Genomic DNA, 12,996 nt, shown 5'->3' on the forward strand with positions numbered 1-12,996 from the left:
GTAAGAGTAATAACTCAACTGTAGATAACTCCCAATTTATAAATCCTCTAATTTCATTGTTTGGCATTTGAACAAGTCTTCTCATCAAATCAATATCATAAATAATTATTTGGTTCCCACAATAGACCCATAACATAACTGCAAATAATGTCTATAGTAGTCATTTAAAAACACCTAAGTGCCATTTATAACATGGTTCTTATGGGAATTCTAACCAGAGATTCCAGGAACATATTCCCTTCGCTTGTTAGTTTAGAATGCACACACACATGGAAGAGGGTGGGAGAATAACGGTCAAAATGATAAAAATTCAGGTAGGGGATGAGATAGATACTAACTCGTAAACTGTATATTAACATTGAAACAGACCTCATTTTATCCACCTAAAGGTTTATTACAGAAGGATCGCTGTAGTTAATATAAAGATTGACCTATGATGTTAGCAAAATGAAATGTACTTACTCATCCAACTCTTCTTCTTCAGTTTTAGAACTATCAGCATACAGATACTTGCTCATGTCCACAGGTCTTACATTTTTTCTCTTTGCAGACTGGGGAGGAGAATCCTTAACAGTTACAAAGGTTTCCGGCTCATCAAATGGGTTTAAATACTGTGGAGTCTGTACCTCTTTGAAGGGATTATAGCTGCTATTATAAAAAGATTCTTCTGGTTTTTTAGGAGAAGTTGTTTCAGTGCTTGGTTCTATAAAACAGTACCAAGAGATGAATCAAATTAATATTATCTGACATTAGTGCTTTCAAAAATGCTCAATCTTGAATTGATAAACTCCGTGGAGCTAAAAGAGCCAAAGCAATAATATATTTTAGAGGGGTAAAATTCAGAAGATGTGGTATCTAAGATCTTTGTCTACTTTTCCAAGACTGGTACTCCCCAAAATGGCATCTTTAGAATGCCTTTGGAGTCTCTAATAATATTAGCATACAATTATGCCAATTTTGAAAATTTTAACCTTCTTAGAGGTACAACATTCAATTATTGCCTATTTTATTTCACTGAATTAGTTTGCCATCTAAAACTTATATATAATAAATTTCTGTTTTTAAATGAACATAACATGGATTCAATTTTGAAATAGTCTTTGGAGATTATATAAGAAAAGACCATGTAGGGATCTGAAAATTCATTTCGGACTATATCCAAAATATACCCACATATCACTGAATTTGTTTTTGCAGTCTTCAAAGAACAGGTTTCCGTATGCTACAGACCTTAAATCTTTAGAGCATTTCAAGAGATGTCTGCTTTTTTCCAAAGTAACTTGGATCCAATTAATATTTAATAATGCAAAGGAATAACATAAGAATTTTCAGGTTGAAAGCACTATATTAAAATCCTATGGATAAGCTGATAGACATGTTACACCAAATTCTTCTACATTTCATTATTTCAAGATTGAATTTAAAAACAAAGGTGCCCTTAAAAATAACTGATTATGGGGTCGTTCCATAGAGTAGTAGTTAGCACGTCTGCTTTACATGCAGAAAGTCCTGGGTTCGAACCCCTGCAGAGCCACGGCCCATATCCTGGTGTGAGAGGAGACGCCCCATCTTCAGAGATCCGATTCTTAAGGGGAGACGACAACATCCATAGGTCAGGGGTGGAAGTGTGGGGGGGATTATAAAAAAATAAAATAAAAAATAACTGATTCATAGCACAGAAAGCAATAAAATACCACCATGTCCTCCAAATATACTTATGAAGTACTTAGTACCATCCTTTTCTTCTTCTTTTATGTTTATTAACATTTTAAAACCAAACTAGAATTTCTAATAAAACTGTCCAAAATTTGATCATGTATATTGCTAATAAAAATATTTTCCCAAATTGAAGAAGTTTCAGAGAGCCAATAATCATAGCATAGTTTAAAAGTAATTTTAATTATGCCATGCAACTCTGACAAAATATTCTAAGGAAACAGAAAATTGATTATTGAAATTCTCAAGAAAAACAATTGTTTCATAAATAACATTTCAACCAATTTAATTATTAAAACCTCATTATTGACATATATTTATTAATTTTATATTTTAAAGTCAAGCTACTTTTATTTATACTTTAGACTTTAGCCCAGAAAACTTATTTTTCTTTATATTGAAAAAATAAAACATAAAAACTCTGAATTGAAATTCCATACACCATGGGAAAGCAATTATAAAGTATGAAAGAGAATTCATAAAATCATAATAAATCAATAATAAAATGAAGGCACAACATTCAATTATTCAGAGGCACAACATTCAATTATAAATACAGCCTATGTTATAGAAGACAGTACTTGTATCTTTTGTAACACAAGGTTAATATTTAAACTTAAAACCACTAGAATCTTTATAACAGTGTACATGAGAAGCATTTTCTTTTCTCTATAGGGGAAGAAAGACTGCAAAGTTTTTGCCTACTCAATTTTTTATTAACTAATATCAAGTCTCAAATGTTTAAGACACTGATAAAACTGGTCAATGGAAATAAGATTTTAGTTTTTACTCTGAGGAAGAGGATTACAAAAATTGATCCAAGCAAATTCATGAGTTATAAAACAAAAAGTAAGAAAGTATTCAAACTATAGAGCAAGATTTGAAGATGACAGAGCTGACAACAAAAGAGGGTTTATGATTATTTCATATAAAAGCTAACAAATATACTTAATAACATTGTAAAAGGGTCACTGAAGCACACAATGTCTTGAATATGAGAACTGAAACTGTAAAAGAAAAAAAAAAATCTAAACATCTACACACATCTTTCTTCCCCAAATACTTTTGTTACTTGAGGATGCAAGTTTTTAATCAATAAAACTTAATAAACTATTAATAACTATTTCTAGAAAATAAGTATTCTTTTAATAGAAAATACTTATTGCAAAAAGTCTAAGAGATATATATTTAAAGAGAATACAGGTTGTCACATTTTTTCTTAGCTCTATAGGCATGAGTATCTGAAACAGGTTAGCTAACCTCTCCTATATAGAAATACAATATTACATGATATCTGCCACTTCTTTCTATACCTCAGGAAACAGACCCACATAATTTGGAAAATTACTTATTTGATTTTGAAATGGAAAGCTCAAATATTGACGTCTCAAAATATCTTGGCAATATTTTTAAACTTCAATATACTCAAATGTATAGTACGTAATTAAGGAGAAGCTATGTCGTTAAAAAAAGACACTTGATTAGGAATCTTAGTTCCAACTCCACCTTCATTTACCTAAAGTTTTTGTTCAAATCATTTAATTACTCTAGGCCTCAGCTTCCTAATCTATGAAAAGAGGCAGCAAAACTAGATTACCTCTAAGATTTACTGTAACTATTGATATTTAAAATATGTTCTTAGTATAATTAGCTCATAAACAAAAGAGAATCTCATTAATTTAAATTTACTAATTTAGAATCTGCTAAGAAGAGAGAAAGTAAGGAAGAGAAAGAAGAGTGGATTATAATATAGTATTGTTCTAACAGTGAATACTAAAGGTAAAACATCATTTTCACCATGACAGGTAGCAGCAAAATTCTTTAAAGCTCATGAAGCTTTCATAACAGCAGTCTAAAAGATGTAAACAGTGGTTAATCATTCTTGTATTTACTTTGAGCAAACAGTTTAATTAAACAGAAGTCTCACTTCCTCAATACCTCTTATCTCGGATTTAAGAGTTCAGAACTACCTGATAAGAAAAATGACCCAGGAAAAAAAATGCCTGGGTTTATTCCTTCCAATTATGTTGTATATATGACAACAGTGGTTCTCAATTTTCTTTCTGCTCCATGCTATTCATATGTACAACTTGTTCTCATCACTGACTGTAATTCTCAGCCAGAGACGGAGAGTGGGAGATTGAGGGGCTCATCGAACTCTGAGTGTGAGGGCAGAGGAGTTGTCTAGAGGAAGAAGACACCCCGCCATGCCAATACTGGTATGTCCCACAACCTGACCTTACTTGATAGGCCAACTAATGAGACTTTACTGTATGCCAGCTAGGTAAAATACTATTATCTTTCAACATTAGAGCTTTAATATTTGACCACACTAAAACAAAATTTTAAAATAAGCCGCAAGTAAAAGTCTATATAAGACTATTTTTTTTTTCTTTTTAAATAATTCAATGGAAGCTACCCAGAATTGCTAAACAACTGTAAGTGGTATTGAAGACAACGCTATTATCATTAGCAACAAGAATTACTTTTTATGTCTTTTTTTTAAAAAAATCTCTTCCTGCCCTTATAGTTCAAAAGAACCTGACTATATAATGACTTTAAAAGTACAGAAAAAAAACTTGCTACCTTCTGAATCAGGATCTCCAAATGGATTTAATTCTGCTATATCAGGATCACCAAATGGATTTAAATTCACAGTGGCCAAGTCCTTTTCCGCTTCATCCATAAAGTTAAGTTTGTTGATAAGTTCTGAAAATAAACATATGTGTTAGAGTTCACTATGGTTTCAGTAAAGCATAACTTTGATCATTCATGAAATATTTCAACTTGTATAAATTCACATTAATAATACCTGCAAATAATAAGATACAGCATTTTACCAATGATAGAATGCCATTCAAGTATTTTGTAGCATACCAACATTTTCATATGAGACAAAATAAATATGCATATTAATAGAAAAATTATATCAGATAAACTTTTGCCTGAATTTAATTCAATCTAATAAAAGAGTACTGATAGATTTTTAGTAAAACATCCTTCAGTCTTAAATATAAATAATTCAAATGAGTTTAATCTAAGCAAATATCTTAAAAACAATATAGTTACAATATACAAGCTAACTAAAGCAATACTGTCATGTTATATGACCAATTATTATCTTATGTTTTAAAATAACCATCTAACAAGGATCCTGATACAAGGCTTTGCTAAAGATGGTCAGTTCTGTTATGTTGTTGCCTGTTGGTGCACTACAAATTACCAAAGAAAACATTCAAGGAAAAGCACAAAGACAAAACTGACAGCTAAATACAGACAGAAGTCAAGAGGTAGCAGGTCACAGTAAATAAAGGCAATCAGAAGCAGAAAGAAAGGAAGAAAGCTCTTAAACCTTCAGAGGAACTGGCTGATTTAGCTGAAGGCATATTTGCTTGCTTTATGCAGTCATCTTGATCTTCATCTAAGCTGCTCAGAGCATTCAATTGGTTTACAATTTCTGTAAACAGAAGCCAGTCGAGACAAATGTAAGGTAAGGTCATTTAATTAAAGAGCAGTAGAAGCATGCTGTTACTTAAAAAGACAAAGAGAGGGGATGTTCGGTTAATCAAGAGAATAATACACTCAGAGGATGTTATTTTGATGAACTATAACAGATGTATTTAACTGAAAGTTATGCTGTACTATTTTAGATGGAAAACGTTTTATTGTTAAAACATATTATTAATGGAAAACCTATGTTAAACACAAAACAAAGATAATTCAAGAGGCTGACATTGGCTTTCAGTAACCACATTTTGCATTTTTAAAATAGTGCTTTAAATGCATATGTTAAAAACAATTAAAAAATCCTCTGATACCACAGAAAATATGTACTATTTGTTTACAAAATTCTAAATTTAAAGGTTTAAAGAATATATACGCATGAATCATGAAAATAAGCACCTGCTCATTCTAGAATTTTAAAAATTAGCACAAAATAAGAAAAGCAGGCAATAGGTACTATTTTCTACTGTTTTCTAAGGAATTTGCTCTTTTAAGGGAACTCTTAAGTATTTGCTTTAGAAAATCTTATAATTTATCCAATAAGGACAGAACATAGACCTAATAGAAAAACCTTAAAATAAGAATTCATTTTGTACATAAATAGAATTTTTTTACATGAGTCATATATATTTTGGATAGCTCTGAATATGTGAAATTATGATTCATTGGGTGAAAATTAGCTTAGAAAAAAATAATAAGAGCCTACTAGAGTAGTCCAGTTAACTTTTGCTGTTTCCAAAGTTAAAACCTGGGAATAGCTTAAGTATTAGGACAAACCAAACAGATCCAGATCATTTAGTGGGAACAAAAGAAAATGGTTAGAAATAAAAAATGATTATAAATTCAGCATTAAATATGTTGTTCTTTAACATTGTAAATCTAAGTACATATTATAAATTTTATTTGAACCAAATCATAAAATACTCAATTGTAATAAATTTGCCTTTAACCATTCGTTTTCAACAAATATTCATTTATCATTCTGTGCCAAGTACTATCCTTGATACACAAGAGTAAAAAAGAAAAAAAACAGACATGGTATTGTCCTTGTGGAATTTACCTTCCATAAAGGTAGAAAATAATATTGAAATAGACAATAAATGACTACCAGAATATTAGGCAGTCAGAAATGTTATTTTTTAGACCTTTGAATCAAATACATATAAAAGGTTAATAAGGTTATTCATTTCTCTTGTCCAAATGAGAAAATACATTTTGCATGAATAAAACTGCTTGAGGTAGTCTAAATAAACAATAGAAAACAAGGAGTAAACACAATTAATACCAACTAAATTTGTCATCTGAATTTGAATAGTAAGAACCGAATAATCAGCCTTTATAAAGTGTCTTCTTCTATCTTATTCTGCCAACAGTTTAAAACCCCACTCCAACTCAAAACTAACCTAGCAAATTCCTCATGAGGTATAGTTCATTTATAAGTTAGCTCTTTTCCCTCCCACTACTAGTCATTGTAATTTTGAAATTTTTAGGAAAATGTAATGGAGTGGAAAGTCAGTGTTAAATGATTACCAGTGCATGATTGATTTTTCTTCATTCATTACTAATTGTGTATTTTTAAAAATTTGTAAATAGTTTATTTTTAACTTTGAAAATATGAAAAAATATTAATAACAGCAGCTATTATTGAGCAGTGGAAAGAGCTTTATATATGTTATCAGAATTAATTCTCATAAATATCCTGAAGTATTATTATTAATATCCACATTTTATCATGTATATTATTATTTATTTGTACTATATTGCCAAATGTGCAATTATTAAAATATTTTAAAATAATGTTCAAAGATTTGCAATTTTCTTTACACGTTTTCTTTTATCTTCTTAGATGTAATCTCAAAGAAAGCAGAAATCAACCATTTATTTAAACATATAATGAGCACTATAAGGAACACTGTAGAAATATTAGACTTGGTCCTTATCTTCAAAACATTAATACTGTTCCATAGAGTTTTAGGTAAAATGTGGTCATTTATATAAATATTATCAAGGTGAGTCAATAACATGAATAAATTATTTACATTGTAATTTTTCTGAATGTTTAGAGTATTTCCTCCCTCTCATCATGTTTTTCGTATACCTAAACCCACTGACGACCATTTCCTCATTAACTAACTTAAAGTAATTTCTTGTTTCCATTCAATTTACTGATGACGAGTCCTTCCTATCCTAGTTTTCTCTATATATTCATAGCTTAAATAAATCCTTACTTAACTCCTAGAACTTCTGCTTCTAAAACTTCCATTCATATTTAACAGAGTGAAAAGGTAATTTTAATTACTCATACCAATGTTTTTTTCGGTTGGCATGCAAATAAATGTGAATCCAAATCATAAAAAGCAACTGCCAAAGAAATACCATTTATCTATCTAATAAACATTTATCAAGTACCTATTATCTGCCTGTGATAGTACCTGCCCTCGTGGCTTTGTATTGTTGTAAGACGGAAAGAGAAATAAAGCAATACATAGTGTATGATAAATATGACATATGTTATGATTGAAATATGCATTGTAGGCTATGTGAAACTGGAAGAGGGACTTTGGTCAGGAAGGCATCCTGAACTTACTCAAATTTGAGCTAAAATGAGACAAACAGAAATTATTATTAAAATAAAAAGACAAAATGGAAGGCATTCCACAATGATAAAAAGAAAGCAAATGCGAACATGACATATTTGAGGAACTACAAGTTGTTTGGGGTTTAAGATGCCAGGGATAGGGAATGGAATGAGATGGGGTTGGTGAATGTTCTAACATGAGGGTTCTTTTGACCCAACTAAAGAATGTGAATTGAACTCTGACAGCTATGGGAATCCAGTGAAAAATCAAATGAATATTTTCGAAACTTCATTCCAAGAGCAACATGGTAGCAGCATTGGGAAAAACAGCACAGGAAACAAAAAGTAGTTCAGCATCACCATTCCATGAGGGGAGGCACACAGTAAGTATTTGCTAATTAAAAAACAAATGAAGAAGAAAGATTTGCTAGTTCATTTGACACAGAGAATGGGGAAAGGAATATAGGATAAATGCCAAGTTTTTGTCTTGGATAACCATGGATAGTAGCATGGCAATAGGAGCTATTCAGTCTGGGCGTAGCAAGCTATAAGGTGCCTGTGAAACTTACAGGGTAATAATTCAATTAGCAGTTGCATTATGTGGCTGTGGACTCTAAAATATATAATTTTGTTACGTATTTTTCCTCTTAAAAATGTATTTTTCTGTTTCTTCTAAATTTCCAACAATGTGTTTTAGGTTTATAATAAGGAAAAAAGTTAAAAAATTAAAAGATTAAAAAAAAATTATTTCCAGAATTTTTTTAAGTGGGAACTTTTTCCCAGTAATATGCTACCCTGACCAAAAAGATTCCCTGGACCAACATACTTAGATAATACTTTATTACTTATTAAAGGCTTGTTTCACCAAAAAATTACACGTTTGGATTATGCTATGTAATAGCACAAATTTTTACTGTAGTGCTACTCAAATTGAGCAATAAACTCATAGTGTAGCATATTTTAGCCATCATAACAGTGTGTCAATCTAGACTTGCCTCATTGGTGAGAAAAAGAAGGAAAACTAAATTAGGGGCAGGTAATCGAAGCAAAGGGTCAAGTAATTTGAGACTCTTCTTTACTGTTAGAAAGGCAAAAGAAGATAGAAATTGACCACCAGAGATTATCACACTGAATTAAAAAAGGGGGAAGGGGCGGTCGCACAAAGAGTAGGTGGCTTTTTTCTTTTAAGAGTCTGTAGTTGAGTTAAAAGAAAAAAAGTGCCTGGAACTATAACATACCTGCAAATCTTGCAGGATCATCACTCTTCTCTCCAATGTATAACAAGATTCAGTACAGGTATATTTCATTTTAAGACAGTATCATTTCACTTCTTGGCAGAAATCTCAGTCCAAAAAATGTCACTTTTCTCACTGGCTTGAGCCCACAAATATTTGATTTATGGGTACAAATAGTGAGTTTAATAATGTAATTTTCAATCCCATAGTGGATTATAATAGGAAAGGGAAGAGTTGCTTTAAGCAGAAAAGCAGGCATTGAGTAGTGTGTCTCTCTGGATCTTCAACCTCTCCCTCTGAATTAATTAATAAACCTTAATGGCATATTAATATGATCAAGTTGCTCCCAAATTTTAAAAAATTCTTTCAACCATTAGCCCCTTCTAGTTTGGCCAGCCTCTCTTAATCTTTATAAGAAATCATCTTAAAAATTTAGTCGTCTACAATTTCCCACCTACCATTGATTCTTCAATTCACTGCAATCTGCTCTTATCCCCACCTTTATTCATCCCCCTTACTGAAACTGTTCTCAGGTCACCACCATATATTCTAATTGGAAAATATACGAGATATCTATTAGCTCTTATGATATATGACTTTTGTATGATAAACATAATTAAACATTCACTCCCTGAAATTCGTCCTGCTCCTTCCAGGACACTAGTATCTCCTAGTTCCCTCCTATCTCTTTCATAGTTATGTCTTGGTCTCCTTTAATGATAACTATTCTTCCCTCTGTGTCTTAAATATTATTATTCTTTAGGCCTATCATTGGTCTCATTCTTCCCCCACCTCAAAACTGCTCTTCCTGAAAGAAATAATCTACTTTTTTGGCTTAAACTAACACATGAATACAGATAATTCTCAGGCTTGAATTTCCAACTGTCTAGTGGGAATTTCTACCCTAATATCCTAGATATTCCCCTTACATACTTAATGGACAAAAAATGGAATTAAATAGCTGTGTATTTATGTCATGTTCCCATTTTCTAACACCTAGAAGTTTTTAGCATAGCTATTACTTAATGTATGTTGTAAATGAATGAATTAAAAGTCATAATACTTGGTATTATATTTCTAAAGGCAGAAAGGCATATAACATATCTTATTTTTAAATTATAGAAATAGTATTTTTAATCGATGTGTCTACATGTCAGTCTATGTATCTATACATAGTTTAAAACAACAAATTATCTCTCTCTGTTTTGTGGGCTGACTGGACTCAATGGGTAGTTGGTTCACTGCAGTTATATGGTAGCTGGGACTAAAGCCATCTGAAAGCTCTAGCTGGGCTGACCGTCCAAAGTGGCTTCCTCATTTGTATGTATGTATGTTTGGTCTTACAGCTAAGAAGTGTGGAATAATCAGGGCTGGCCAGGCATATTTCTCTTTCTCTTTCTCTCTTTCCTCTTTCTTCTCTCCTCTCTCCTCTCTCCTCTCCCCTCTCTCTCCCTTCCTCCCTCCCTCCCTCTCTTCCTCCCTCTCTTCCTTTCTCCCTTTTCCCTCACAACATAGCAATTTCAGGGTAGTTGGACTTTTTTACATGGCAGCTGGCTTCCCCAGTGCATGCATTATAAGAAACCCAGGTAGAAACTACAAGGCATTTTATTATGATTTAGCTTTAGAAATTACAGTGTTGATTCCCCTGCATTCTATTGGTTAAAAATGATTTATAGGACCAACCCAGATGAAAGAAAGGGGACTAAAAAAGGGCATGAATATTAGGAGGCACGATTCACTGGAGGACAATCTTTGGAGACTAGCTACCACACATTAGATCAATAAATCAGAAAGTTGAACTTATTTTTTTTCTTACTAATCTAACATATTAACTATAATTCTACATTACTTTCTAGTATTTTATTAATGCACCTATGTGAAAAGTACAGCTCTTAAATTGTACAAGTCAATTAATTTTGACAAATGTATACACCAACATGACAGTGATGCAGAACACTGCATCACTCTCACAAGTTCTCTCATGCCTCTTTTCGATCCTCAAACCATATCACTATTCTAATATTTTTCACATAAGATTAATTTTGCCTCTTCCAAAACAACTCACAAATGGAATTATATACAATATACTCTTTGATGTAAGTCCTCAATCATCATAATGGTTTTGAGATTCATCCATGTTGTCAAACATGTCAACGGTTCATTTTTATTGCTGAATAGTATTCCATTCAAGGATACAAAAACAGTCTGCACATTTTCTTAATGGTCTATTTTGATGAGCATATGTTGTTAATTTGAAGAAGTTTAATTTATCAATTTTTTCTTTCATGATTATTACTTCTTGTCTTGTATTATGTAAGAACCCTTTGCCTACTCTCAAGTCACAAACACATTCTTTTTTCGTTTTTTCAGCTTTATAGTTTTAGCTTATATAGATTATGTCTATAATCTATTTTGAATTAATGTTTGCATATGCTAAGAGGTAGGAATTGAGGCTCATTTTTTCCATATGGGCAACTAGATGTTTCAGCATCATTTGTTGAAAAGACTTTCCTTTCTTCACTGAATAATGCTAAACTTTTGTTCCAAATTGACCAAATAAGTTTGAGTTTTTCAGGATTCTATGTTTTGTTCCACTGACCTGTCATATGCCAATACATACTATCTTGATTAGTATAGCTTTACAGTAAATCTTGATGTAAGGTAGTATTAGTTTAGTGTAACAATTCTTTTTTTTTTTTTCCAAGATTGTTTCAGTTACTCAGGTTCTTTACAATTCCAAATATATTTTAGAATCAGCTCAATTTCTACTTTTTAAAAAAATCCTGGTAGAATTATGATTCTACAGATTGATTTGGGGAGAAGGGACATCTTAACAATTTTGAGTCTTCTAATCGATGAACAAAGAATCTCTATTTATTAAGGTCTTCTTTAATTACCTTCAGTAACGTATTATAGTTTTCAGCATAGAGATTTTTCCATATCTTTTGTTAAATTTATTTCTAAGTAGTCTGTTATTTTTAGCCTCTATTATAAATGGAATTGTTTTAATTTCATTTTCTGAATGTTAGTTGTTTGGAGTGACATCAGAAACATGGTGGAGTGAGAGACATCCCCAGATCTCTCCCCTTGAAATAACAATAAGCTGAACATCTAAAACTTAACAAAAAAACACCCAGACTAAATGTTAGTTGTTCATATATAAAAATACAGATTTTTCTATAATGATCTTGTGTCTTGTGTCCTTGTTATAATCTCTAGTATAATATTGAATATAAGAGGTGAGAGCAAATATCCTGGCCTTGTTCCCAATCTTAGGAAGAAAGTGTTCAGTGTCTCACCATTAAGTATGATGTTAGCTGTAGCTTTCCATAGATGCTTTTTATCAAATACAGAATTCCCTTACATTAAAATTTGCTGAGAAACTTGGTATTGAATTTTTGTCGAAAATGTTCCTTTGAGATAGAGGTGTCACTCCTGCAGTGTGTTAATATGGTTAAATCAACCTTGCCTTTCTAGGACAAATCCTTAGAAAATGCATATTCGTACTTAAAATGTTATATGTCTCCTGGATCCTCCCCTAAGTAAATATTGGAGAGCTTCTTACTTCTTCAGAGCTCTCACTTCCTTCCGGTCCTGTCATATGGCTCTCCATATCCACAGAAATCTCCCAAGGTCTTCATGGGAGTGTTGGAGAATTCTCAGTTGTCATCAGTACAAACGAAGCAGCATTAGAGTTTAAGAGTGACACTGAAAGTAGGCTGAATTTGTAATCTGTATCTTCTGCCACTTCTACTATTCTCTGAGTTGACATATTTGAGTTCTAAACACTGGGAAGAGATATTCTTGCTGTCTTCAGGATCTCATTCTAGGGTCTCAAATCCCTTTAAAAGGGAGATAGCTGTGGTGGTTTATAAACTTTTTAGCTCAAAGGATCAGAAATGCTCCCATATCTCTGTTTCTACACTATTTCCCAGCCTTAACATCTAAATAATAGATGAAGTA

The 12,996-nt window shown here is 31.8% G+C and overlaps 1 protein-coding gene across 10 annotated transcripts in view; it reads right to left on the reverse strand.

Annotated features, from left to right (window-relative positions):
• EHBP1 (EH domain binding protein 1) overlaps window positions 1-12,996 on the reverse strand; it is a 308,554-nt gene that overhangs the window by 163,631 nt on the left and 131,927 nt on the right. For 5 of the 10 annotated variants that reach the window (XM_025045116.1, XM_025045115.1, XM_025045113.1 and 2 more), the window contains 2 exons: window positions 4,303-4,425; window positions 463-703 (listed from right to left, as the gene is read on the reverse strand). In XM_025045116.1, the coding sequence (XP_024900884.1) occupies window positions 463-703; window positions 4,303-4,425 (364 nt within the window). Of the gene's footprint in view, window positions 1-462; window positions 704-4,299; window positions 4,426-12,996 lie in introns of all 10 variants that reach the window. The other 5 variants (XM_025045111.1, XM_025045112.1, XM_015587606.2 and 2 more) reach the window with 1 other exon arrangement.

The sequence above is a fragment of the Pteropus alecto genome, unplaced genomic scaffold, assembly GCF_000325575.1.
Source record: "Pteropus alecto unplaced genomic scaffold, ASM32557v1 scaffold131, whole genome shotgun sequence".
Taxonomy (NCBI): Eukaryota; Metazoa; Chordata; class Mammalia; order Chiroptera; family Pteropodidae; genus Pteropus; species Pteropus alecto.